Source organism: Pochonia chlamydosporia, chromosome 1, assembly GCF_001653235.2.
Source record: "Pochonia chlamydosporia 170 chromosome 1, whole genome shotgun sequence".
NCBI classification, from domain to species: Eukaryota; Fungi; Ascomycota; class Sordariomycetes; order Hypocreales; family Clavicipitaceae; genus Pochonia; species Pochonia chlamydosporia.
Window position 1 is genome coordinate 7,559,900 of NC_035790.1, and position 27,314 is coordinate 7,587,213.

The 27,314-nt window shown below is 51.8% G+C and overlaps 10 protein-coding genes across 10 annotated transcripts; 2 read left to right on the forward strand and 8 right to left on the reverse strand.

The window, feature by feature from the left end:
* Positions 1-1,165: 1,165 nt before the first annotated feature.
* VFPPC_01998 (glutamate synthase precursor) lies at positions 1,166-7,749 on the reverse strand (the record flags this gene model as incomplete). The annotated part of the gene is made up of 5 exons (XM_018281725.1): positions 1,166-1,301; positions 1,363-3,994; positions 4,051-7,404; positions 7,471-7,511; positions 7,577-7,749. The coding sequence occupies 5 exons, from the start codon at positions 7,747-7,749 to the stop codon at positions 1,166-1,168; spliced, it is 6,336 nt and encodes a 2,111-aa protein (XP_018138770.1).
* Positions 7,750-8,162: 413 nt separating this feature from the next.
* Positions 8,163-8,935, reverse strand: VFPPC_18173 (hypothetical protein; the record flags this gene model as incomplete). The annotated part of the gene is made up of 2 exons (XM_022429826.1): positions 8,163-8,634; positions 8,682-8,935. The coding sequence occupies 2 exons, from the start codon at positions 8,933-8,935 to the stop codon at positions 8,163-8,165; spliced, it is 726 nt and encodes a 241-aa protein (XP_022286027.1).
* Positions 8,936-12,184: 3,249 nt separating this feature from the next.
* Positions 12,185-12,436, reverse strand: VFPPC_16684 (hypothetical protein; the record flags this gene model as incomplete). The annotated part of the gene is made up of 1 exon (XM_018294437.1): positions 12,185-12,436. One exon carries the CDS (start codon positions 12,434-12,436, stop codon positions 12,185-12,187), a length of 252 nt encoding a protein of 83 aa, XP_018138771.1.
* A 954-nt stretch (positions 12,437-13,390) lies between these two features.
* Positions 13,391-14,495, forward strand: VFPPC_01999 (anaphase-promoting complex, subunit 15/MND2; the record flags this gene model as incomplete). Its single annotated transcript, XM_018281726.1, has 2 exons — positions 13,391-13,426; positions 13,494-14,495. The coding sequence occupies 2 exons, from the start codon at positions 13,391-13,393 to the stop codon at positions 14,493-14,495; spliced, it is 1,038 nt and encodes a 345-aa protein (XP_018138772.1).
* Positions 14,496-14,789: 294 nt separating this feature from the next.
* Positions 14,790-15,373, reverse strand: VFPPC_13185 (ER-golgi SNARE complex subunit Bet1; the record flags this gene model as incomplete). Its single annotated transcript, XM_018290962.1, has 3 exons — positions 14,790-14,996; positions 15,048-15,312; positions 15,363-15,373. The coding sequence occupies 3 exons, from the start codon at positions 15,371-15,373 to the stop codon at positions 14,790-14,792; spliced, it is 483 nt and encodes a 160-aa protein (XP_018138773.1).
* A 911-nt stretch (positions 15,374-16,284) lies between these two features.
* VFPPC_02000 (histone chaperone domain CHZ domain-containing protein) lies at positions 16,285-16,792 on the reverse strand (the record flags this gene model as incomplete). Its single annotated transcript, XM_018281727.1, has 3 exons — positions 16,285-16,466; positions 16,531-16,543; positions 16,610-16,792. The coding sequence occupies 3 exons, from the start codon at positions 16,790-16,792 to the stop codon at positions 16,285-16,287; spliced, it is 378 nt and encodes a 125-aa protein (XP_018138774.1).
* Positions 16,793-17,665: 873 nt separating this feature from the next.
* VFPPC_13186 (cyclin-dependent protein kinase regulator pho80) lies at positions 17,666-18,321 on the reverse strand (the record flags this gene model as incomplete). The annotated part of the gene is made up of 2 exons (XM_018290963.1): positions 17,666-17,735; positions 17,810-18,321. The coding sequence occupies 2 exons, from the start codon at positions 18,319-18,321 to the stop codon at positions 17,666-17,668; spliced, it is 582 nt and encodes a 193-aa protein (XP_018138775.1).
* Positions 18,322-19,211: 890 nt separating this feature from the next.
* On the reverse strand, positions 19,212-20,508 carry VFPPC_02001 (Nuc-1 negative regulatory protein preg; the record flags this gene model as incomplete). Its single annotated transcript, XM_018281728.1, has 2 exons — positions 19,212-19,680; positions 19,838-20,508. 2 exons carry the CDS (start codon positions 20,506-20,508, stop codon positions 19,212-19,214), a joined length of 1,140 nt encoding a protein of 379 aa, XP_018138776.1.
* A 2,276-nt stretch (positions 20,509-22,784) lies between these two features.
* VFPPC_18172 (hypothetical protein) lies at positions 22,785-23,460 on the reverse strand (the record flags this gene model as incomplete). The annotated part of the gene is made up of 2 exons (XM_022429825.1): positions 22,785-23,306; positions 23,356-23,460. The coding sequence occupies 2 exons, from the start codon at positions 23,458-23,460 to the stop codon at positions 22,785-22,787; spliced, it is 627 nt and encodes a 208-aa protein (XP_022286028.1).
* Positions 23,461-24,091: 631 nt separating this feature from the next.
* Positions 24,092-27,273, forward strand: VFPPC_02002 (armadillo repeat protein; the record flags this gene model as incomplete). The annotated part of the gene is made up of 3 exons (XM_018281729.1): positions 24,092-24,386; positions 24,481-26,216; positions 26,278-27,273. 3 exons carry the CDS (start codon positions 24,092-24,094, stop codon positions 27,271-27,273), a joined length of 3,027 nt encoding a protein of 1,008 aa, XP_018138779.1.
* Positions 27,274-27,314: the final 41 nt, after the last annotated feature.

Sequence of the window (27,314 nt, forward strand, 5' to 3'; positions counted from 1 at the left end):
TTCCACTGAAGCTCTTCAAGCCACCCATGCATGCATCTGCCATCTCAAGGCAAGAATATGTCTATCTTTTCATCATCCATCATCAAGTCAATTGTTACTCAGTCAGTCCTTTGGTAGAAGGCCAATTGATTCGCTGCATGATCCAGAATACAGCGATAAATTCAAAGGCTTCGTCGATCCGTGCACATACAACCATGTCCGCATTGATGCCTGCTTGCTACTGCAATTGGCACCAGACTCATGTCATATCCACGCACCGAGTTGTGACGGCCTTTGTTCCTTTGCAGCGTCAGTGGGGGCCATATTTCGGCGCCTTCGGCCCATCGCCCTTTGATCACTCTCTGTATTAGTCTCGGGTTGAAACGGACGTGGGGTCTGGTGTGCTGTTCATCTCAAGCGGACTGAAAACGGCCACACTTGCAGACTACCAGTCAGCTTGAGAAATTCGCTCGTGACAGTCGTGACCGGCCATAATACCTCACTTCCAATATCAAATTCCAGGTTCAATCATCAGAAGAATAGGCATACAATAAATGTATTGCAAAATGCGCCATTGATGGGTCCTCAAGATATATTATACACATGGTCAGTTGCTGAGTATTCCAGAACATCATCACGTCCAATATCAGTCGCAATTTGCAGTGGGAGCTCAAAAGTTTTTCAACACATCTCAGTACACTCAAGTACACAACGTGATATGCGATGTATTTAACATGGTTGTGTATATTCAAAGACACGAGAACGTGGGCAAAATGTATTGCCCACGCCTGCACACATACGTACAGTGGGAGTTGAAAAGTGTTTAACCAGGTTAAATATATCGCATATCGTGTTGTGTACGTGAGTGTATTGAGATGTGGTGGTGTATATTCGAATATACGTGAACGTAGGCAAATACATTTGGCCATACCCGCACACATCAGTAAACACCGTAGTCGCACCAAGAACCTAGTCATTGCATAATAATATTTATTTTGAGACGTAAAACCGTCATACACTCATATATACATTTTCCATCATCAATCTAAACTCATTTCATACCCCGAGGTCAGCTGCGTCTTGTGGTATCAATGCCATCACAAACACGAGGGAAACAAAATAAACCAATTCATTGTATAGACAAAAACCGTCTCCAAGACTCCAGAAAGTGGCAATAGTTCAGTCTTTATTTGACTTCGACAACACGGCCCAGAATCTCCTGGGCAGTGCGCTTGACGATACCTCCAGTAACGGGGAGGTTGGTGCTCTTTTCAAGGTACAGATCAACCTCACGAGCAGCCATGCGGCCCTCATTGATACCCCTGTACAAATCGCATCAGTAAACTATTTCAAAACCATTACAGAGCGCGTGATGAAACTTACCAAACAATGAGAGACTGTCCACGGCGGGCGTCACCAGCAGCAAACACGCCCTCCACATTGGTGCAGTATTTGCCTGCAGGAGTCTTGACGTTCTTACGGGCATCCTTTTCAATCTCGTCGCCCAAGACACGAGCCTCGGGTCCGAGGAAACCCATAGCCAAGAGGACGAGGTCGGCAGGGAAGAACTGCTGAGATCCGTCCACCTTCTTCATGTCCCAACCACCGCTGGGAGATTTGGTCCACTCCACGCGAATGGTGTTGATACCCTTGACCTTGCCGCTGCCATCGTCGACGAATTCCTCGGACATGATGCAATACTCACGGGGGTCCTTGCCAGTGTGCTGGCGAACCTCAGTGTGGCCGTAGTCAACGCGGTAAATACGGGGCCACTGTGGCCAAGGGTTATCGCTGGCTCGCTCTGGGGGAGGCTGAGGCAGAAGCTCAAAGTTGGTGACAGACTTGGCACCGTGACGAACTGAAGTACCAATGCAGTCATTGCCCGTATCACCACCACCAATAACGACAACGTGCTTGTCCTTGGCCGAGATGTAGGCGTTGTCAACCAGCTCCGAGTCCAAGAGGGACTTGGTGTTCTTGTGCAAGAACTCCATGGCATAGTGAATGCCATCGAGCTCACGACCCTTGATAGGCAAATCACGGGCAACAGTTGCACCAGTGGCAATGATGACGGCGTCATTGGCGGCCCGAAGCTCAGACAACGATGGGTGGCCATCTTCACCAACAGCAACGCCGGTCTTGAAATTGATGCCCTCAGCGGCCATGAAATCGGTACGACGCTTGACAATTCGCTTGTCAAGCTTCATATTGGGGATACCGTACATCAGAAGACCACCGAGACGGTCGGCACGCTCATAGACGGTGACGCTGTGGCCGGCACGGTTAAGCTGGTCAGCAGCAGCAAGACCAGCAGGACCGGATCCGATTACGGCAATGCTCTTGCCAGTGCGCACCTCGGGTGGACGAGGAATCATCCAGCCCATCTCAAATCCACGGTCGATGATGGCGCACTCGATAGACTTGATACCAACAGGGTCTTCGTTGATGCCGAGAACGCAAGCACCTTCACAAGGAGCAGGACACACACGACCAGTGAACTCGGGGAAGTTGTTGGTCATGAGAAGGCGGTTCAGAGCGTCCTTCCATTGGCCCTGAAACAATAATTCGTTCCATTTGGGAATAATGTTGGAGATGGGGCAGCCCGTCTCAGACTGACAGAACGGAACACCACAGTCCATGCAGCGAGCGGCCTGATACTTGAGCTCATCTTGGTCAAGACGAGAGCTGAGTTCGGCCCAATCCTTTGTACGGGTGGAAGCAGCGCGGTACTTCTCGGAGCGACGAGCGTACTTCATGAAGCCTTTGGTCTTGTCAAGCACCAAGGCTCTCTTCTTCTCAGCCTTGGCGTCACCAATAGCCTCCTCCAAATCCTGCAACTTGGCGGCCTTCTCATCCTTCTTGTGCTTCACGCCAGACACAATCGGAAGGTTGTACTCGGCGCGCTTAGCCTCAGCAGCCTTGGCAGCCTCCTCCTCAAGAACTCGCTTATAGTCGACCGGGAGGACCTTGACAAATCGAGGAAGGGCACGGTTAAAGTCGACCAAGATACGAGCAGCAAGCTCAGATCCGGTGTAGTGGTGGTGATCCTCGATGAGGCCGCGAACAAAGGCAATTTCAGCGGGATCGGTAATCGGGCTGGCTTCAACCATTTCCGTGTTGAGCTTGGAGTGGAAGTCGTTGTGGATATCGAGCACGTAGGCAATACCACCAGACATACCAGCAGCAAAGTTGCGTCCAGTGCGTCCCAAGATGACGATTCGACCACCGGTCATGTACTCACAACCGTGGTCACCGACACCCTCCACAACCGCCGTAGCGCCTGAGTTACGGACGGCAAATCGCTCAGCAGCAATACCGCGGAAGAAGCAGGTTCCGGTGGTGGCACCGTAAAGACACACATTACCAACCAGAATGTTCTCTTCGGCCTTGAACACTGCATTGCGAGGGGGGTAGACAATCAGGCGACCGCCAGAAAGACCTTTGCCGACGTAATCATTGGCATCACCCTCAAGCTCCAGGGTGACACCGGGTGCGAGGAAGGCACCAAAGGACTGCCCTGCAGAGCCCTTGATGTTGACGTGAACCGTGTCCATGGGCAAGCCAGCCTCACCATACCTCTTGGAGATCTGATACGATAGAGATGTGCCCATGGCCCGGTCGGTGTTGACAATGTCACACTCGATTCTGGATGGCAGGCCCTTGTCGAGAGTCAACTCAGCTTCCGAGATAAGCTTGTTGTCAAGGCGGACGTAGAGCTTGTGGTCTTGCTTTCGAACATTGAAAGTGGCGACACCAGGTCGAAGCTTATGGGCGGGCGTCAGGAGGAGTGACAAGTCAATGTTGGCAGTCTTGTGGGTGCGGAGGTCATCACGCATCCGTAAGTGTTCAACATGGCCCACCATCTCATTGATGGTACGGAAACCAAGCTGGGCCATGATGGCTCGAAGCTCATTGGCGACGTAATAGAAGAAGTTGATGACATGCTCAGGGGTACCCTGGAATTTCTTTCGCAGCTCGGGATCCTGGGTGGCAATGCCAACAGGGCAGGTGTTCACTATAAACTTATTAGTTGAAGGCAAAGGGAAATAGCAGACTCGAGTATAAACTTACGGTGGCATTTACGCATAAAGACGCAACCCATGGCAATAAGAGGAGCAGTGGCGAAACCCCATTCCTCTGCACCAAGCAAGCAAGCAATGGCAACATCACGTCCGGTTCGCAGCTGACCATCGGTCTGAACAACGACACGGCCACGGAGGTCGTTAAGGACAAGAGTCTGGTGGGTTTCGGCCAGACCCAATTCCCAAGGGAGGCCGGCATATTTGATACCAGTCCATCGAGAAGCACCAGTACCACCATCGTGGCCGGAGATGAGGATATGGTCAGCCTTGGCCTTGGCGACACCAGAGGCAACAATACCAACACCAACCTCGGAAACAAGTTTGACGGACACTCGCGATCGGGGGCTGGAGCACTTCAAGTCGTAGATGAGCTGCTTGAGATCCTCAATAGAGTAAATATCGTGGTGAGGAGGAGGGGAGATAAGACCGACACCAGGCGTAGAGTGACGGGTGCGAGCAATGGACTTGGAGACCTTGTGGCCCGGTAGCTCACCACCTTCACCAGGCTTGGCACCCTGGGCCATCTTGATCTGCAGTTCATCAGAGTCGGCAAGGTAGGCGGATGTGACACCGAAACGACCAGAGGCAACCTGCTTGATGGCAGATCGCATGGTGTCACCGTTGGGCATGCGCTCAGATCGTTCGGGATCCTCACCACCTTCACCAGTATTGGACTTGCCGCCGAGTCTGTTCATTGCGACAGCCAAGGTGGAGTGAGACTCCATGGAAATAGAGCCATAGGACATGGCACCGGTGCAGAAACGTCGGACAATCTCAGTCCACGGCTCAACCTGATCAATTGGCACGGGAGTGGCATCCTCGAAGTTAAAGTCCAAGAGACCACGAAGAGTACAGTTTTTGATCTGCTCGTACTCAGCCTTGGAGTAGGCTTCATATGACTTGTCGTTCTTGTTTCGGACAGCGTCTTGAATGTTGGCAATAGCGGCAGGACTGTTAATATGAGGCTCACCACCATCTCGCCAGTGGTATTCACCAGACTCAGGAAGGGCCTTGATGCCGACAGTGTACCGGGAGGGGAATCCACGCTCATGGAACCGGAAGGCGTCCTCGGCGATCAGCTCAAAGGTCAACCCCTGGATACGCGAAGCAGTGCCCCTGAAGCAGCGCTCAACGACAGACTCATCAAGACCAAGTGCCTCAAAAATCTGCGCACCCTTGTAAGAAGCGAGAGTCGAGATGCCCATTTTGCTCATGACCTTCAAAATTCCACCATCGCAAGAGTGGATGTAGTTGCGGATAAGGGCTTCGTCGGAGAGCTTCTTCTTGATCAATCCCTCGCGGTTCAGTTTCAGGACACACTCCATGGCCAGGTAAGGGTTGACAGCGTCGGCACCATAACCAAGAAGTACACACATGTGATGGACCTCGCGGGCTTCGGCAGTCTCCACCACTAGAGCGGCCATAGAGCGCCATTTATTGCTGACAAGATGATGGTGCACCATAGCGGAAGCAAGCGCAGCAGAGACGGGAACCCGATCAGCCGAAGTTTTGCGGTCGGAAAGAACGATGATTCTATCGCGGGCTTCAATGGCAGCAGTGGCCTCGTTGCAAATTTCATCAAGGTGGCTGATGTAGCCCTCAACGCCTTGGGATTTGGGGAATGTCAAGTCAATAGTCTTGACAGTCCATTCGGAGTGAACAGATGCCATGTTGTTGATAGCATTGAATTCCGGAATGGAGAGGATGGGGCTGGGAAGCAGCAGACGGCCACACTGAGAGGGATCCATTTCCAAAAGGTTTCCCTGAGGCCCAACATAGCACTCCAGAGACATGACAATGGACTCTCGGATAGGATCAATCGGGGGGTTGGTAACCTGGGCAAAGAGCTGTCTAAAGTAGTCATACAGCAGTCGAGGAGAAGGTGTTAGACAAGCCAGGGGGGCATCGTTGCCCATGGAGCCCAAAGCTTCCTTCTCATCAGCTGCCATAGGAGCAAGAAGCAAGCTGACCTGCTCGTGTGTATATCCAAAAGACAACAGAAGAGGGTCCTCTTGAAGGTGTGTAGCGTCTAGCTTGGGAGAAAGATCCAAGGCAGTCTCGAGCTTCTCCAGAAGCTTGGGCATGGTGAGAAGTTCCTTGCTCAACCAGGAGCGGAAATCGTGGCGGTTGGCAACAGCAGCCTTGAGTTCCTTGTCATCGATAATTCGGCCAGCCTTGGTATCAACGAGCAACATTCTTCCGGGCTGCAATCTGCCTTTCTGGATGACACTCTCGGGCTCAACGGGGATGGTGCCGACTTCAGATGCGCAAATGATGCGGTCATCATCCATGACATAGAATCTGCAAGGGCGGAGACCGTTTCTGTCCAGATTGGCACCGCAGTAGCGGCCGTCGGCAAAGGTGAACAAAGCAGGGCCATCCCAAGGCTCCATCTGGCAAGCGGCCCACTCATAGAAAGCAGCTTTCTTGGGGTCCATCTGGTCATTTCCTTGCCAGGCTTCGGGGACCATGAGCATGACAGCTTCAGGCAGTGAGAGCACACCATTGATGGTGAGAAGCTCAAGCACATTATCAAAGGCTGCAGAGTCGGATCCGCCGTCCTCGACAATAGGGTACATTTGCTCCAACTCTTCCTTGAAGATGTCAGAGTTCATGACACCCTCACGAGCACGCATCCAGTTCTTGTTGCCTCTCAAAGTATTGATTTCACCATTGTGGGCAGCCCACCGCAGAGGCTGCGCTCTGTCCCATGAAGGGAAGGTGTTTGTGGAAAATCGAGAGTGGACGAGAGCAAAGTGAGCTTCGTAGTCGGCATTGACCAGGTCATGGTAGTACGAGTAGACTTGGACTGGAGAGAGTTGGCCCTTGTAAACAATGTTCTTGTTAGACAAGGAGCAAAGATAGAACCAATTTTTCAGGCCAATAGTGTGAGTAGCCCGTTTTCGGAGAACATAAAGCTGTCGCTCGAACAATCTCTCGTCAAACTTCTCCGGGTCGGTCATCTCTGGCACGGTACCAGAACCATAGGCAGAGGTGAGAACGACAAAGGGCTGAGCAATGATGGGCTCACGGGACTTTGCCGCAGGGCCAAGCAGTGTCGAGTCGACAGGAGGCCTTCGCCATCCCAGGACCCGAAGGCCCAACGACTCGGCAACATCTTCCAGTTGCCTCTGGGACTCTTCAAGAGTCTCTTCGTCGGGCTTGAAAAACAAGTTTCCTACAGCGTATTGGCCAGGAGGCGGCAACTTGATGTCCTGCTCCTTCTCAAAGTTCTTGATGAAGAACCTGTGAGGGATAGATGTCATGACACCAGCTCCGTCACCATCTCGTGCATCAGATCCCACGGCTCCACGATGGGTCATGTTGCACAGCAGATTGCGAGCTATTAATGAATCAGTTTTTGTTCACTTCAAAAGTTGGCGGAAGAGATAGCTCGCCTGCCACTTACCATCGCTAACAATCTTGTGGCTCGGCTTGCCCTTGATGTGGCTATTCCTCCAGTCAGTTATTCTGCATCATGCATGAGTTGAAGCCTTGTCTGTCGTAAAACGTACCAAGCGAAACCGACACCACAGGCATCTCGTTCATAAGCCGGGTCGTAAAGACCCTGCTTCACCGGCAAGGCACCAGCCCACGAGTCATTGTTCTCAGTCTGATACTCGTACGGGTGGTATTCCTGCTGCTCAGCTTCGATGTGTCGATCGTCGAACTCAGGGAGCAGGCCCATGCTAGGCAAGACTTGCAGATTGGCGTCTTGCGTTGCGATATTTGGCAGGGTGAGCTTGTCGAGCAGAATCCGCTTAGGCTACGTGCCTACAGGGGACTGCTATGGCGGTTTTAGTCGGAAGGGGTGAGAGCAGCACCGAGGGCTGCTCTGGAACAGATCTATCTGGAGGAAGTGGGAGGTTAGCTACGGCGACGGCGAAAGCAACGAGCACAAAATCGTGGCGAGCAGCGAGAAAATGAATAATTGATGAAAGGTAAACAAATGAAGCCACGGCAAGGTTCAACAAGTGATGTAGGCAGCAGCGTCAATTTTGCCTTCATGCGCAGACACGGTCTCTCCCTCACACTTGGACACAAATAGCCCAGACACCAGACAGCTCATAACTTTTTTGACATCCGAAGCCGCTGACAAGATTAAGCGACAGGCCAGAGCTGGTTCGAGCTGGTGGAGTCAAAGTGGCGCCTTCGGCTCCATTTTGTGCCACCAGCAGCCCTGTGGCACTCAATTGCAGAATCCCAAAAGCTGCTGACATCTGACGAGCACGAGGAATTTGGCCGGGACAGATCCGGAGCCGGCTCATCGCCCCACGAAGCCCCTCCAGGTCCTTGCTCGTCCCAGCGGATGATGGCTGGCGCAATGCACAGTTGCAAGTTGACCTGAGCCGGTTGCGTTTGGTGGTCGGTGGTCCCAGCAGGGCGGGCTCTTGAAGGTTCCCATGTTGCTTGTGAAAAGCACAAGGGGAATGCCACCGAGTTGCAGTTTGGTATTGCTGCACTGAAATGAAATTCAATGGAACCGTAGAAAAATATCGTGCAAGTATTCGCCCGACCGTGGTTCGCATCCTTTTTCTTGCCCTCTGACGCAGTTCCCCATCTCAGATCATCTCTCTCTGGATAATGATTGACGGCATGGGGTATGCGTTTGCATGATGCAACAGCAGGAGCGACGCAGACGTCAGCGTGCAGCCAATAATAAGCTTGTGATTGCGACCCTGCGGCTGTCCACACATGTCCTCATCCCATGTCCCCTGTTCTGCTCGTGTCCAGGCTGTCCCTCGTAGGACCATTCTCCCAAGACATGAAGCACATGTTTTTGCCGACATCGCCACGCTGCTGAAAATCATGCCGTCCGTTGTGCCATTCTGTGTGCTGGATACTGGCTCTTGGCCGTCCGTCAAATTGCTCATCCGGCGTTTCCTTGCTCTTTTTTTTTTTTTGGAGCTGTGTTTGTGTGTGTATTGTCGGTCATCAACAACTGCCTGCCATCGGGATTTGTGCTTCTGACGCCAGACCAATTGCCACTTCCAGAGGCCACGGCATGGTCAAGGAGCATGTAGGAAACTTCTCCCATATCCAAAACGTCCTTGATTCTCCTCTACATCTCTTCCACGACAGTCGATATGCTCACTTAAATAGAGGCCACGAGACCACGAGACCACGAGACGAGTAAAACACAGTGAAAAGCAACAGCAACGGCGTCTCCAACAACTTACCAGTTAGATGGGGATATTTCCTGTTGGATAGATCAATTGTGGGGTTTCAATGCAACTCGCTACAAGTCAAATGCGGAAAGAGAGCAAGAGTTCAAAAGGAGAGAGAGTTCGGTAGGCGATTTTAAGGAGGGGAGGGAAGAAGCCATCCTTTTATTGTGCCATGGAGTCTTCTCCGGCCTCGCCCGCTCGCTCTCACCATCTCTCAAACATAACCCACAATGGCCAAAAGTCAGTCGAGTTTACCAGACGCCAAGCCAGGGCCACTATCCCAGCACCATACCGCACAGCACAAGCGATAGCCATGGTGGTGGGCAAGTTCACAGATGAAGGAAATGGATGCTCCCCCACCAGCGGCTATTTGGGTTACCGGGGGCTTGATTAGCTGCGACCGACCAGTGGGGTCTGCTAGGATCATCTCAACACCGTGGACAGGCTTGAGGCCCTACAAAAAAAAATGGCCTGGAGTTCCCTTGATTTGCCAGTGGTCTGTTATGTCTGGGTGAGTGAGGCGGCGACCATCCGACTGAGAGGCGTCCGGACCGACAAGGCAAGGCCTAGCAAAGCCAGAAACAAGCCCCTCCACTCTCCACCAACCGAGAAGCACATGTCAGAAAACACCGCAGTGAGCCATAATTCGTTTCACTAATACTTGTGCGCAGATTGGTCGCTCCGGAACTTGAAAGTTAGACGGGACGAGGAACTGCTCTGTGCTGCCATTCTGAGTCTCCGATGCGACCAGACTCGACCAGACCAGACCTTTCACACACTCCGATGCCGCATATTGTACAAGCACACCTCGCTCGCCTATACCCCCCCAAATTCAGATTTTCCGGGCCAAGAGCTGCCTTGGACAAGCCCGCAATTTCCACCGCCTTTCAGGCATGCCATCGCATGAAGCTGGCGACCTGGTCAGAAATTTTTCTTTTTCGTGTCCGTTCTTGCTGTCTCAACAACCGGTGCAGCGGTTATGGTACTGGGGCAGTGAAAAACGTCCAGCCAGGATCCCGATCTATCCCGTCCCAGGATCTGGCCACATGCTGCAGGTCCGTACGTAATAAGCTCAGATGACGCTGGGCATGATTTCTGGGGCGTTGCCTATTGCGGTTGCCAAGCGAGATCTGATTACCCCCAAAAAACTATTTCATTACCCCCGAAAAACCATCTCATTACCCCCAAGAAACCCATATATTACCCTCACATTACCCTCACAAAACCACACCCTGGCTCGTTGCTATGGTATACGCAGTCGGCAAATGGTGATGCCTGTCATGCAGGGTGGGAATCAGCAATTTGGAACCGAAAAGAATGGTCTCATCATTCCCCGCTTGATTGAAATGATTTTTCCAGCGAGTGGTGGGTGTCGGAACAAAGTCTGGTGCGAGGGGAGCGCACAAAATCCGTTCCAGCGGTCGCAGGCATCAAATGTTGCTTTGCAATCGTATATGCGGCTCTCCACATTCGTCGGATCTATATCTCTGGCCTCATATCTATAGCGGCCAAAAGTGGTTTGCTACAACATTTTTGTAAGAGAAATCGAGTGGCAGAATCTCCGAATGCGGGATCGCCTCCCCACATGTGCCTTCAGGGATGCAGCCAGCCGTCATAGCTCTCTCACAGTCGAGGCTCCTTGAGATGTGCAACCTCGAGGCTGCTTGGCTGCTTCTCAACAGGAGCTATTGCGCCAATCATTGCCCGGGATTTCAAAGCCTCGCACGCCGATGTCGCGCTGGTGAAAGATGCGCAGCACTCAAAATAATTTTTGAGCAGGGACCCTGGCACAGGTGTCGTCACTGCGACGCGGGGGGCGGGGAGGCAAGGAGGTTGTCAACCACTTGGGCAATACTTCCGCCTCACTGCAGTGATTCAAGGGCAATTGGAGTTGTCTGCTACTGGTTGACGGGTTCCCATTCCCAGAGACGTGTCTCAGCGTGGCTGCAGGTGTGTTTATTCCGCGAGATCTATGCTTCACAAGGCGACACATTGCATGGTCTAGCCCTTGCCAGCTCTTCGGGATTGGCAGATGTCCACACAATTGTCTGCGGATGTGTGTTCCTCATCAACCTCATCTTTGAGAGATGATGTAACGGAAGGCGTATCATTTTTCATCCTCAATGGGTAATGGCCCGCTTCGAACACGTAGCTGATGGTGTTCTGTGGCATAACCATGCAGGTAAATCTGCGTCAGCATCAGCTCCCTGTCCAGCACCAGCATCAACCTTCAGGTTTCTGCGCCATGGGCGGCAAGAGTCGTCAAAGGCTTTGCAACATTGCCAGCCTGCACAACAAACTACGTATGTACTGTTGGTACTCAATAACGATCGGCATTGAGTCGGCCATGTCAGTTAGACTTCAGCCGTGGGATTGTTGTGCACACAGTCGCAAGCACGCAGGACCTCGGTCCAGGGACTGTCAAAAAATCGACAACAGAAAATCAGCACAGCCAGCCAATCATAGAGTTGCAATCGGCTGCCATCCTTATCTCCAGCCATACTACCGGGCCGTCAGTCGAACACATCACTAGCGCGACAACAATCAGCCTCTAATGCATCAGTGGTCCGGCTGTCCGCCCCGAAACGTGACACAGATAGCCAGGCTGTATTCTCTGGTGAGAGCCAGTGGCAGCTAGAAGGTGTCGCCTCGGGAGTGATTCGGTGGTTCCGCCGACAGAGTTCAACAATGACACCCAGCCGGACGGATTTGCGAAAGTTGTGGCAAATTAAATGACCAACATGTTCGCTCTGCTCTGGTGCAGTCTGGTGCTCCAGACACCCTTCCTGACACTTCACAGTGATCAAAGTGCCCATGTAGTGTGGAATGAGCATTGAGCAAGTTGGTGAGCAACGTGGCAACCACCATTGTGGCGCCAGCTCTGAGCTTTTGACTGCTCTTCAACAATGAGATGAAGCTGAATATCAGTAATTTTAATGGCTGGTTGATTCCAAACTAGGCGACACTTGTCTTTTGAATCACGATTCGCCGGAGTATTCCAGTCCCTGTATTTGGGACTTGGTGGTACGTATTTGGCAAATATAAAGCAAATTGACCGAGGTCGGCAAAGGATTCTCCCCTTCTATGTAATGTAACATTGAAACTCGACCGACAAATGCGATAAACTCCGAGTTCGCCACGCATATCGAGATGGTATGTCCGGCCAATGCTGTCAAACAGGTCCCTTGTGTACGGAGTAGCTGCCATTGCTCTGAACGGATTCTTATATTGGCGAATCAACAGTTGTATTGCTGAAGCCAGACACACTCGAGGACAGGAAAGCATGGGTTTCATGCCCCCATAATTATTCTAGAATTGCCAGGGCACTGTCAAGCCCTCTGGCAAGGGTCCAAGATCGGGCGCAACAGGAGAATTCAAGAGACGTGTTCTCTGTGGAAGTGGTCTGTTCCGAGGATTCCCGAATATCTCTCGTTCTGCAGCTTGGCAACTTAGGATTGACGGTAACAATGACAGAATATTGGTGACAATGGGTTGTCAGTCTCACAGCCGGCTGCTCGCACGCGACCATAGGTATAAATGGAGAGTGTCAATATCAAAGTTGAGGGTACCTGTACGTCCTCTGGCACATGGAGCTACTGTTACAAGCACCATCCGTACTTTTATGCTACCGCGCGGCTTCCTTGACTTGGATACTAAATACTACCAAAGTGCAGCTCTGAGCTTCAGGCAACGTGAAGAAAATGTGACCACAGAATTAACGTCGCCTCTAGTGTAGGGTAATGTGAATGGTCAAACACTTCCAGGACATTGTCGTGCAGCAGCCATCAAGACCCCAGCGCCTGTTTACTTGCAGGTCCTGAGCCCGTTCGTCTCTGGGTGATGTTACGTTGTTTGTACGGGTAAGTATAGTCAGGCAAAATTGGCTGAATAGCCGACCAACAAGAGGAAAATACCTGACAGTCTGCCAGATCTCGTCTTGCCGATTAGGAAGCTGAATCTTGCCCTGCGGCAGTCTAAGCGCCGCCACGCGGCAACAGCGGGCCAAGACCCCACGACATCCGGAACGAGCTTGTTTACAATACGTCACGAGACGTGAAGCTTCATCCCACCTTGGACCTCGTTGCTTGTCAGCATCTATCCCATCATTGGAGTCACGGCAAAACAGGGCACGCAAAGATTGGCGTGCTGTGACTGTTTGAGATGCTGGCCACACTCCCAGATTTCACACCGCGAGATGTAAGTCTGGCAGACAAAGCAATAGGTCTTACGAAACTCTGGCTAACAAGATGGCTTCGTTTTCCAGTCGCATTCCCTGTGGTACACATCATCTAGGAGCACGTCACAGCCTCACACGCTGCACGATACGCACCATGGCGACGCGTCGCATCATAACCAGGGCACCGGTCAATCAAGATCACGCAGCCACATCATAGAACGGACAGCACTTGCCCGTCTCGCCGCCGACGAGCAATACATGCATCGACGTCGAATACACGTACAAAACTACGGCAGCGGTTGGCTGCGGCCACCCGGTATAGCCAAGACCCTGCATCAGATGCGTGAAGAGAAGCGGGAACAAGAAGAACACCAAGAAGCCATGCGCCGCGAACAACTCGCCCAAGAGCTTGCCGAAGCTGAGGGAGGAGGCATGCCTGAAGAAGGTATCATGGACGACGTACAATTAGACGGTGCACAAGATCTCGACGATGAAATTCCCGATGCCGACGACCATTTCGGTATGGGAGATGACGATGACGAGGATGAAGACGAGGAGGAGCTCGAAGGAGAAGACTCTGAGCAATTAGACGACGAAGCTCTCCGCGAAGAACGCCAAAACGACCTCATGGCTGCACGTATGCGCATGACGGACGACGCATTCCGCGAAGCCCTTGTCCGTGGCGACCCCGACGGCGACGACATGTACGGCGGAGAAGAGGAGCTCGAGGAAGAGCACCAGGGCCACATGCTAGACGAAGAGGACTTTGCGCATGACGACCACGACGGTGGCTTGGACATGTCCGCCAATTTGGACGATGATATTCCCGAGGCAGAGAGCGGTCTGTACGAACACACTGATTCTGAAGCGGAATTGAGCAGCAGCGAGGAAGAGGAGCCTGATGACGAAGAAGAGGAACAAGATATTGGATTTGTGCCGAGAACGGCGCAGATGCTACCACCGCAGAGTCCTACCTTGCGCGGGAGAAGGACCTCTGGAAGGGAGAGTATGGATTTGAGCAATATCCTGAGTCAGGATGAGAGCAGCTTTATGGATAGTAGCCCTGTGCAAAGGAGGAGGCATGGCTGAGTAGCTGGGATGGATGAGTATGATACCCATGAGGCTGTGGACGCTTAATGGCACGTACGGCGATTGTATGCCTAGGCCAGTAATAAATTACATTGGTACCATCCCGACTACTCTCTTGCAGATGTGGATGTCGCCTGTGCAGTTTTAAAGGGATGTTATACAGTGACTTGCCCGTTACTGAACGTCTCGTATCCCCGTAAATTACTACCAAAGCCATGCTCTACCTCTAGATTAATCCCAATATACCATTCGATGCAATAAAACCCCAAAACGCCCGGCATGCAATACAACCCCCTAAAACAGCCACACATAAAAGAACAACATCCCCACGGCCGCAAAAAACAACAACCAAACCTTCCACCCCACGCCCGTCCTCTCCGCCATAACCATCATCCTATTCATGGTACCCCGTAGCCTCACCCTCGTACTATCAAACGCATCGTTCATCTTGTCCGCCAGGGCAGACGACTCGCGGATCTCATCGCCAATCGCCACCGTCATCTACCAACGTCAGTTTCTCACCCAGCACACACGATGCAGAGCCCAGCTTACATCTTTTAGTGTCCGCACTTTACCCAGTATGCCCGCGACTTGTTCGTCATTCTGGCTCTCTAGCTCATTGAGCACGGCGTCGCTGTACTGGCCTCGTTTGTTGGGCGTGGCGGAGCGATACCCCCCGTTTGCTTTGGCGTATGCGTAGCTGGGGCTGTAGGGGTTGGGGCTGTATTCACGAGGTGTTTGCGAGTGGTTGTGGTCGTCGTAGCCTTCGAAGAGGGCGGAGCGGGAGTCGCGCTGGTGGAGGGAGGATGCGCCGAATCTGTCTTGGTTGTTAGGATATTGAGGATGAGATAGGGGGGTTGGACGTACCGTTGCGACATGGCGGATATTGATGGAACGAAAAACGGAAATGAGGAAGGGGGATAGAAGTAAAATTTTGGAAATCTCAAAAATTCATCGTGGGTTGGAGTTTTGGATTAGGTGGTCTTGATGCAGGTTGGAGGAACTGAACTGCCGCCACATGGCAAGTTCTTTTGGAGCTTGGATGGTTTACGTTTCGGGGCGTGCGATTGGTGGTGGTGAGGTACGTACTGCGGCGGTGCCGAGTGCTGAAGTTGGCGGTGGACGATGGTGAGTTCCTGGATGGATGGGGCTGAATGAAGGTTTGAGTGTCGCGTGCAGAGGTGCTGCACTTGGTAGGATATCGAATTACATTGATACAAGTTATGTGAAGTGAGTTTTTGGCTATTGTAGTAGAGTTTTGCTTTTTAATGGCTTGGTGCAAGGTGAGTTACACCATACCATGATGCGAGCTACCTCGTCAATGGGCCACAATTGAACCTCCAGGGACATCGGCGGAAATGAGCAATGGGCATTGCCACAACACAATGGACCTTACTTGGGTTAAAGAAACTGCATGAACCTACAGTCGTCTGGCTATCATCTACACAGTCCTTTAAACACGTGTACATCACATCGTCGCAACTACACCTCTGTGGCTATGCTTTCATTCAACTATGCTTTTATCCTTCAAGCAACATATAATTGCCCAAACGGCAAGCCGCATGACGGCAAAATAACAACTCACTATAGCCTCCCTTGCGTGTATATGCATCAACGCGTGAACCACGTAGGTAGATCGAAAGGCGGCCCACAGGCAAGCAAGGGCACTTCCACAATCATAACATGCCCGCGCCAGCTGTTTCTTTTCTCCTTAGCTCGTTTGGCCGTGCCCTTCCCTTTCGAAGCTCATAGACAGCTTCATCCAAGCTCTCTCGATGAATTGGTCCATCTAACCAGTCATCTCAGTGTCCTCAGCAGGAGGCTGGAAGTCTTCGTCGTCGTCTTCCTCATCCTCATCGGCGGGGAGCTGTTCAGCAGCCTTGGCAAAGTCAATCTTTGCACCGCGTGTACGACGACCACCGTCAACAATGTTGTTCAGGTCAATCTCTTCCATGCCGTCTTCCTCCTCACCTAGGAATAAACAGGGTTAGCAATTTGCGTTGGTTCGTGATCCACAGCGTCTGGCTGAGCTTACCGCCAGCAGCATTCTATGTCATCCGTGTTAGTTAAGCTTGAACAAATAGGAAAGCAGGCTATGCAAATAGGGCAAATACCTCTTCCTCGTCGTCATCATCATCGTCGTCATCATCGTCGTCCTCATCGTCATCCTCATCCATGGCCGCATCTCCAGTGTGAGGAACATCCTCAGCTGCGGCCTTGCCCTTGCCCTTGTTCTCAGCAAAGCTGGTCTCCTCGGTGGAAGGGTTGGTGGGGAGAGTAGTGCCGTTCTCAGCCATGTTTGCTACGATTGAAGGCGACACGGGGCGGTTTTGGGGGATTTCAAAGCCGGAGATGGGGAATGAGGAGGGCAATTGTGAAAACACGAGGTATGAGTGAGGGTGAGTTTGAAGTATGAGATGGGGGTGAACTTCAGACAGACCTTTCTGCACGGCGCTTGCGAGGCTCTTAAACCAGGCAGGTGCTGTAACCACTCGGGACCAGCAAAAAGCACTTCTGCTTGTACGGAGCAACGGCGCTAGTGTGAATTCGGTTAGAGCAAAGATCACAATATGGTCACGTGCACTCTCTAAACGGGACGCCATTCACCTCCGCCGTGAGCTCTGATGTGAGACAACAGCAAGCAGATTTCAGATTTTAGGACCGGTAGCTCTTTGGTTTGTTTGCTGGAACGGACAAGAACATGGGCATCTCTGGGGGGAGCAATTTTTAACCTGGCCATGGGTGAAGGATATCCCTACGGCAAAATGCCTGGACGTGTGTTCCAAAAGTCTCAGGTAAGCTCCACGCTTACACTGTGGCTAAGTTGCTCCAAACAACTATCTTGCTCTGGTTCATCAGATATGCCAATCCACCCGATGTTGAAGCTGTGTGACTCCATTTGCCCATCCTGGATCCTCCAGCACTACAATCCTCAAAGACAGAGCCTCAGGAAGTGTGTGCTGCCTGTCTCATTCCTAGACAACCTTCCTGTAACATTATCAATGCATTCCATCCTCCCAAACCTCATCATATGCCACACCTGGACCATTACAATATCACCTCGTACAACATCACCAAGCAGAATTCACAACAGAGCACGGCCAAAGCCACCAATTCCATATAATACAGTCCATTATCCTATCTCTATCTCTATATTCCCTTCCACCAATCTACTTCCCCTGCTCTCCGCCACCACCACTCAACGCTATAAACACAGCAATACCAATCATCCACCAGTACCTAAGTATCAACAAGTTAGCAGAAGCTCCCCAGCAATCCACACACGCACATATAACCACATCCCCAAAACTTACTTTTGCAAAAACGACTTCTCCGCCTCCTCCTCAACCTTCTTCCCCTCCTTAGACACCACAACCGGCTTGTTCAACACCGGCTGCGCGCCCTTCCCCTCCGTCACCAGCACAACCTTGGGACCAAAATCCCTGGTCTGCCCAGCATCAATCTGCACACCCTTCAAAGCAGCGCTCACCACATCCCCTCGCCCATTGACGGATACCGTAATCGTGGGAGAATAGCCCTTTGCAAAGTTCTCCGTGGAGGCGACCGTCGTCCCGGACAGCCACGACTTGGTCTTGGCGTCGTAGATGCCGATGCGGACGAGGGACGACGAGTCTGGGATGTCGGGCGCGTCGTAGGCCGTTATGGTAGAGGCGTCGGGGGAGGCGAGGTCGTAGGATATGGAGGCGAATGGGAGTGGTGCTTGGGGTTTGGAGGAGATGGGTTGGATGGAGAGTTGGGCGCTTTGCGGGGCGGCGTAGACTGTTAGGGCGGCGCAAAGCCCTGAGAGGAGTGTTGTTGTGCGCATGGTTGGTTGAGGGGGAGGGTGAAGAGCTTTTGGTCGTGATGCTCTTGTCTTGGAGGGTTTGATGGCGAGTGTGGTTGAGAGCTACATTGCAACAAGGTGCTCTATGAAGGAAGCTGCACGTGTTGGATGGTTTGGTGGGTCCTGCATGGAGACCTCCATGGTTGGGACCTTCAAGTGAGAAGCAAGGTAGAACGACTAAACTAGAAGATAAAAATACCACAGAATATACAATTGTTGAGCTAGTGATGTATTACTGTATTTGTATTTTGCCTGTGAGTACCTAGGTAATCAAGCTTGGCCATGGACTGTATGATTTTGCCATGAATCACCATTCTGCCTCATCTTCCTTGTGTCACACCGTTGGACCATCACGAATCGGCTACAAATGAGGACATCGATAAACGTCACGCGGCGGCAGCTAATTGTTATGACCACAGCGCTGTCCAGAGTTAAACACACAGCAAAGGAACGTGGCAGCTTGTCAATTCATCTTGAAGATAGGACTTGTTCACATATACTCAGTTTCTGAAGCTCTACCTACTTCATGCAGCAAAACGCGATACTCACCAAGTCCAAACTGTCAACAGGATACATGTAAAAACTAACCTCCGAGAACAAGGAGCAACGCCAGAGTCCCTCAACGCCGAAATGCAATATGCTCCAAATGTGAATGCATCAACAGAAATCCCCCCACCCCTCATTTGTACCATGCTCATGTCCTGTTCCAACTCCAAGGATAACAATACAAGCATTTGCACGAAACAAAGGGAAAATATCAAACAGCCAACAGTCGTGTGTCGTAGTTCATGAATGTCCAGTAATTCGCGTCCACGTTTATCTCGTTCCTCTCCATTCCGGTGTCCAATTGGGTATCATCCTTGCGTCCACATCTAAGAGGCTGCGTCTTCCATCTTTTGCTGCCCTTCTTCCTCTTCTCCAATATCGACTTCATCGTCTATGGACGAGTCGTCCGAGGAGCCATCAGACTCCAAAGTGTATTGTGGCGTTCGTTCTACTAAGCCTTTATAATATGCGACGAGCACCTCTGGGTTAGGCACGATTTTCCAGTCCACTCTATAGAGGAATTCCAGCTCTAGTAACTTCAGCTCCGCAACTCGGACGCCTCCAACTCTAGCGTAGGTCGTGTTGTTCCAGAATGAGTCGGACAGGCCCTTTGCAGCGACAGTGGCCGCTGTGATTAAGAATCGATGAACCGTCAGAGTGTTTATTGTGAACTCAGGGTACAAGGCGCATAAACGATCGATATAATACACCATGGAGAGCAAAAGAGGAGGTGTAAGCGTGGCGTGTCTCGCCAGACGATGCAGATAGTCTCGTACAGATATGCCCGGTGCAGTTCTGTTGCGACCAATGTTAGAGGATCAATGGCATGCAGATGGGAAATCCAAAAAAGCGACCAAGCAAAGAAAGGACGAAGGCTGGAAGGGCAAAAACACCAGCAGGAGAATGCGCCAACATCAAGGCACCACAATTTGGTAACCAAGAGGAAACTCACCTAGAATGAAACCGAGTCAGTCCGCCACTAGATATCCGAATAGCGTCGTTTGTCGCAATCAACTCGGCCAACATGTGCGCTATCAACTCCACAATGTCGTCTACAGCGCAAAGTTCGTAACGTCGAGGTAAAATTTTTGGCTCCCCATCCGTTCTCGCTCGCTTCGGCGCGGTCGTTGTTGACGGCGAGGCTCCCTCTCCATTGTGCCCGCCATTCTGCGAGGTTGAGCCATGCGTCGGCCGGCTTGGAGAGACCCTTCGCTTGTTTGGTGACAAGACTTTCTGCGCCTCGGCGTCAGATGCGACCGGTGGTTCAGTTTGCGCAGGCGATGCGCTTGGCAGTGACCCCGAAGCGGCAGGCGTGACAATGTGCTGGACATGAGACGACGGAGAAGTATGATTGAGCTTTCGGCGCGAAGTTATATTGTCATGCTGCAGCGTCCCGTCGGTGGCGGAATCGCATTGCTTTGGGCGGTGGGAGGGAGGAGAGTTATCAGATGACGCATTTGGCGAAGACGATGCCACCGACGGTGGTCGACGTGCGTTGGAAGTCGAAGTTGAAGTCGATTGACGGGGGGACAGCTGGGGTGATCGAGGAGTCACATGGCCGCGGCGAAAGCTGGTGGGCGACGCATTGGCAGAATTGGTGAGAATGGGAGATGTCTTCAACATGATGGCCAGGGCATCGTCGTATGCATCGAGACAATATAGGTTGTGCCTCAAGTGCTGGTAGGCGTCTCTGCGTGTGAGGTTTCTGCTCTGGTCTGGTCAATTCTGCCGTGTATATGGTACACCTAGAACAGCGCAAAGGAACCTCGTCGCCTTGGATCGACAGCGCGCGCAGCAACAGGATGGCAAGGACAATTCATTGAACAGTCCACTGTGGTATCGGCCGGCTTTCCTTGCAAATCCAAATGTCCTCCGCCCTCGTGGTGAAAAACTCACGCCAGATTCCCAAGTCTGGGATACAAGTCTGGGAACCAGGTTGAAGGCAAAGGTTTTCAACAGCGACCAGCGGGTACAAGTACCAGACGCAGCAGATGCGGCCAGACAAACAGTCGCAATGGAGAAAGTGGCTGCCAGTGACGTCTGGACCCGGACGCCTTAGGAGCTGACGGGCAAGAGAGAGGGAAAAAGAGTACCAGATACTGGTGGAAGGAAGGTACGCCCCGAGAATGGCAGGAAGGGGTCACCGTAAAGCTTCAACGTCAACTGATGAGTGGCAGCGGGAGAAAAAGCTGCAGTTCGGTCTGATGTCTGATCCTGTGGTTCGAAGTCGTACAAGATAACGCGAAAAGTCGAGTTACCAACGTCCAGTGGTGAGCAGATCCTGTTGAAGACTTATTCCGCAAGTTCAGCCAAGCCAACGGCATGCAAGTACAGGCTCTCAGGTGTCGTGTTGGATACGACGATGCGTATGGAGGCTCCAGAAACTGTTGCGAGAAGCCGGCAGGATACAGAGTGAAGCATAAAGGTCAGAAATCGTTTGAGGCAAGCAGACGGGGAAGGAGAAGAAGTCCAATTACGATTGCAAAAGGCACAAAGTCACGAAATTCAAATGGAGAATTGGTCAACAGGACTCCCTCCCTCTAGGCAAGTCGGTGGTGTGTGCGGTCCACTCAACACCATGCCATGACCACTTTGGTCTCCGGCTGAGAGCATTTGACGCCAAGCGAAGCAAGCCAAGCCAAGACAACAAAGCCACGGCCAGGCCTAGAGGTATTTGTGCGGGCGTACGGAGCACAGTACAGTACAGAGGGAAACCCCATCTTGCTCCTCCAAATAACCGCAACAGGGACCATCTTGGGGCATTTTCCCATGACCTTCCCTCTGGTCTGGGTTGGCTCGGTCAGCCCGGCCGATAGCGCTTCAACAACTCCAACAAGGCCACCTCCGCCAAGGTCGTGGCTCTAACTGGTTGCTTCTGGTGGGCTGCCCTCGCTCTGGCCTGGCCATGACAGACAGTTCGGCTAGCGTACATTGAAGTTTGGAGGCATCAGTTTCCTCCTCAAGCGGGCATAGTGGGCAGGTTGATATCTGACCCAAGTGGAACCGCCTGTCAGAAAAGCCCGCGAGTTTTGCTCCAGCGCCACGAGGGAGGACTTTTTGATGCTGCAGACTGATCCACGGGACCATTAGGACTACCAACCTCCGTGCCCACGCACCCTGGCACTTGACTCAGGCGGAGGCGAGCTCCGGCGAGCTGGTTTGCAGACTGAACCGACAGTTCATCAAGGCCAGGTTATATTGCCTCTCCAAAGACTCCAAGTGTGTCATGGTTTTTCGTCTGGTCTTTTCAGTTGTCCATAGGGCCGGGAGCCCCATAGCTCAGCATCAAAGCATGTAATATCAATGCGTCTTTATGGAGTATATACGGCGTAAATATCCACTTGTTTTGCATGTCAAACAATCTCGCCAACTGTGATAATGCCCGAGCACTGTACGGAGTATCGACGAAGTGTTCCAACACATCGCACTGAGTTCAAGTTTCTTACCCCGGAGTAAGCAGTGGCTGCACCCCAGACCAGTGCTTGAACAGGGTTACGGACACCACACACCTGTCAAGGTAAATTAATCCCTCCATCCCATGCGAATGGAGGTCACAGGAGGGATGAAAAACTAACCGAGAGGAAAGGTGGCTTGGTAGAACTGAGGTCGCTTCATTGGAAAACCTCGAGCCTCGTCTTCCATTGCTGTCGTTGCAATAAACTACGACGCACGTCAGCCAGAGACATTGTGCAAGCGCATACTTGGGTCTCAAGACAAACATCCCGAGCAGCAAATCCGATGCCAACAACAACGCTCGTGCCGAGAAGCGACCATCTGATTCGTACCTGCAGCAGCGGTCCTGGTCTAGAAAATGTCTCTCATTTGCTCCCTTGGGACGTTGCTGCAAACTGCACAAACCCCCATTGGGCTTCTCTGTAACCCTCCGTTTTCCATCTGTCTCACAGGCATTGTACCCCGTCCAGATCATTTGCGCCGGTCTGAGAGATCTGATGTCCAGGTCCAGCATTTTGCTCGTCCAGCCTTTTGAGTGCCCAAAGATTTTCGTTCAGGGTTTGCACGTAACGTCGGAAAAGTGATATCAGGGCGGTACCTGTTGGTAGCTGTTGTCTATCATCACACTGTCCAAGTCTGCTGCCTGATACTAGTTGATATGCCCTAGACCGTGGCGTCGGCATCTTGGCTCCGTCTCTTTGAGCATGGACGTCGTCATGATATGGTCCACCAGCGTAATTGTATTGGGTAGCTATCGACGCCGATGTAACTTGAATTACCCAATTTGGACTTCGGTGAAGGACTGTAAGGCGTCGCTGATCCGGAGTTGGCCCCAACCCATCTGAAGCCACAAAATCAACCACAAACCAACTAAGTAATCTGGTGGCTAAAGCAGTGTACAGAGACTGGCAAGCACCCTGCTCAATATCTTGAACTTCGTTATTGGTTCCACGCCAAGATGCGATATACTAAGTTTGGTGTGCTTGCTACATGCTTCACAGTGTGATCACAACGCGCCAATAGATGCACGGCTGGCAATCTCTTTCGATGTCGTTGAACAAGCATTGCCAATGCGAAAGGCATGGTGGAGGGTCGAGTATCGGCATAGCACTCCGGGAGCATTGATAAAAGCGGCCAGATCAAGGGAGTTGTGTGGTCAGCATTCGGCTCAACAGGAAGTTTAAGTGGAAGATTGCCAAAGGCATGACGAGGATGACAGACCTAAAGGAAACGTGAATCAGCTCGGACTGACCCAGTTAACGAAATGGGTTCAAGTTAACATGTCGCACCACGCGTTTTGCAAACTAAACCTGAGGTTTACATGAGAGTGTTGAATCATACGGCATACCCTATAGCACTTGACTTCAGGAAGAGCCCCCCAGGTCGTGTCTGTGGTAAATGAGACCCGCAGATAAGATAGCGGATGCACGTGCCCCCAAACTAGCACGATGTCACCAAATCCTTTACGACGGCAATGGGCATCATCGAGCTTCCTCATTGTGAAGCATCAATATATCATTAGAGAACTACGCCTTTGCTCTTCCACCGGTAAAATTGTTACTGTAATCGGCATCGTGCACGCCGGATCGTGGGCTTACCACCACAACCTGTCATTTTAAAGCGACCAAGCCCCAGAACCAGCCTCACCGGACGTTGGACTCAAGGTGTCACGGATATTCGCTCTCTCGTGATGCCGATGCACCAACAAATAAGAGCAACATCAATTGTAGCTCCGTCTAGCTGAATCGTCCCCATGGCTCGACCGCAGAACTCTCCGATTTTAGCGCAGCTCCGAAACGCGAAATCGTTACTTGAGCAGACGGTTGCGCTGCAAGCCCTGAAGAATGAAATAGTTGGCCATGTGCAGAAAAAGGAAGCCTGGATTGGTCTTGGTGTCCTCGATCCCATAGTCAGGACGTTGACATCTAGCCGATCGCAGGCGAAACTGAATGGCAAAGATGCTACTTCCCAGCTACTGTCACGGCCTCTGTCTGAGGAGGATTCAGTGAAGCTTCAAGCTCTGCAGCTTGTTGCAAGTTTTGCCAATGGTACGATGGAAATTCTCCCAGCGGCTCCCTGCTTATGCATTGTCGGCGAACTGTTATTAAGTGTGTTTGCCATGTTCTAATTCGTTACGCCTAGGTGGACCTGCGTTTCTTCATCCGCTACATGCAGCTCGCGTCGTACCGGCCATTTTAGGCAATATCTCGCCATACACGAGTCCTCCTCAGATTGTTGTTGCTTCGCTCAGAGCGCTTCTCGATATTACTTCTGCAGCCTCCCTTGCCCTCCATCCCTCAACCCTCGATATACACACACTTGCCGATAATGTCTTCTCCTCACAGCACATCGAGTCTCTCAATGCGATGGTCTCAATGACGTCCTCGAAATATATCCTCCAAACCGAAGTTTTACTCGCATCTACCTTGATATGCCGTCTATGCCGAGAAGAGAGACATCAGCATGCCCTCACCATGGGCGGTGTACTGGACTCACTAGCAGCCCAACTGGCAAGATTCGCCGTTACTGATGGTCTCGTCGTCCCAGGAGCCGAAGAGCATGCATATGGAGACGGCCTGTACGAAGTGTTTCCCGAGCCGGTCCCTGCTGGCGCCAAAATTGGACCGATTCTTGAGGCCATTAGCTGCGTTATTGGTGATTCCAAATATCGAGCAAACAGACTCATATACTCGCCCTCCATCATGGCAATATTCCCAAGCGTCAAGTTTGAACCTTATGAGGATCCGCGGGATCCGCATCAGATGCAGCCGCCGAGACACAACGGGTTTACTGCCATGGAATTTATCCTCCCCTCGCTACCCAACACAGTCTCCAGAACTCCTTCAGCTGCCCAATCGTCGTTTCCAACACCAGACCGATCTGACTCGAGGACGTCTAGCAGAACATCTCTGAGCAAGTTCGGCTCGTCTGCTGTGTGGGACTCGCCTCGATTCCAGGCGGCAGGGAATTCTGGAGATGCCTCTAATGATGATATAGAGAGCCCGTTCATCCCGTGGCTCATCCACCTGGTGCGGTCGTTAAGCGATTATGAACGATTGATGGCGGCAGCGGTTCTTGCCGCCCTTTTCAAGGCAGGCCTGGGCAGAAAGAGTGTTCGCGAGACCAGTATTGGTTTGCTCGTGGTTCCTATTCTGATCGGATTGATCTCAAAGAACGACAAGGACGGAATCGAGGTCCTGGATTCGTCTGATATGGTGCGACTCCAAATACTGGAGAAGGCGCCTGCAATACTTGCCAGAATGATCACCGACAGTGACTATTTACAGAAGGCAGCCTTTGATTGCGATGCTGTCAAAGTTCTCACAAGATTGCTCAAACGAGCATATCAACCGATTACGGACATGATTCAACCGAAGTACTGGTCTCCTAATCCTGATACGGGCATGGATGTTGAGAGCTCGTCACCTTTGGCACAGCTTGGAGATAACGGCCAAGATCCTCTGCTGGCTCACCGAATTCTTCTACGTGAATCCGCGCTGAAGGCCATTGGCGCGCTGTCTGCCGGAAAGGAGGATTACAGGAAAGCTCTTGTCGCAGAAGACTTTGTTCCGTTCGTAGTAGAGTCTCTTTGCGAGTTTCCCAGAAAACCAAAACAGGCGAAAGACAAGCCAGCCAACGAACCAGCTCGAACGGGGCCGACACCGGCATACGGCACAAATCCACAATCGGTTATTATTGCCGGATGCCATGTAGTGAGAACATTGGCTCGATCAGTGAGCATCTTAAGGACAGCGCTTGTCGACCATGCTGTTACTTTACCCATATTTCGCTTCATGCGTCACCCAAACATCAATGTTCAGATTGCTGCCACCGCCACAATCATCAACCTCGTTGTAGAGGTCAGCCCTGTTCGAGAGGTGAGGATCCCTTGCTGATGCTGACAGACTTATCGAGGTGACACTGACAATATTCAACTAGCTCCTTACTGAGAACGGGGTAATGAAAGTGTTGTGTGAACATGCTCATTCAGATAATCCTGCGTTACGATTAAATGCCCTATGGGCTCTGAAGCACTTTGTGGATGCTGTTGGCCCGGAGCTGAAGAAAGCATGCCTCGAGCAACTTGAACCTGGGTGGTTGGTGCAGTTGATATGTGACGATAGCCAAGAATCGTCCTTGTTTTCTCTGAAGGCTAAAGAGTCGTCAGGGGATGACTTGGACGAGGATATGGACATGCAGCCTTCAGACGAACCGCTACGATGGCTATACGGAATGAATGGGGCGATACGAGAGCTAGACGCTTCCCGATCATCGAGATTGCGACAGGCAGAAGACCGGCTGTCTTCTGTACGCGAAGCAGAAGTGAATCCTGCTCGGAAGGCACGAAATGACGACCTGGCTATTCAAGAGCAAGGTTTGGATTTTATTAGAAACTTCATCGGACGGCCGGAATCCGGAGCATCATCGGAAGCTCCGAGTGAGACTACTGAGATGATTGACTACTTGTTTAGCGAGCTCGGTCAAGATCGCCTCTTTGAGATTCTACTCTCAAAATTGCGATCAAAGATGCTGCACCCCTTCGCCAGAAGGGCACCCACCAGCGGTAAAGAAACTAAAATGATTTATCCACAACCCAAGATCATTGTAGCCGTCATATGCATCCTCGTCCACATGGCAGCTAGTATTCCTCGACACCGGCAGTTGGTCATTGCTCAAACGGAACTCTTGAAGGCCCTCACCCAGCACGCTAACAGCAAGGATCGAGGCGTGCGGGCATCGCTGTGTCACCTCGTCATCAATCTCACTTGGCAGGAAGACGACACCGAGGCACAAGCCTGCTCACAACGGGCAAACGAGTTGAAGAGGCTTGGCTTCTACGCCAAGATGGAGACGCTGAAGCATCAAGACAGAGATTTGGATGTGCGCGAGAGAGCCAAGACGGCTGCTTGGCAAATCGAGCAGGCGACTTACTAGGAGTCTCGTTACGCACAGCAGCTGTCGAGTTTGACGATGGA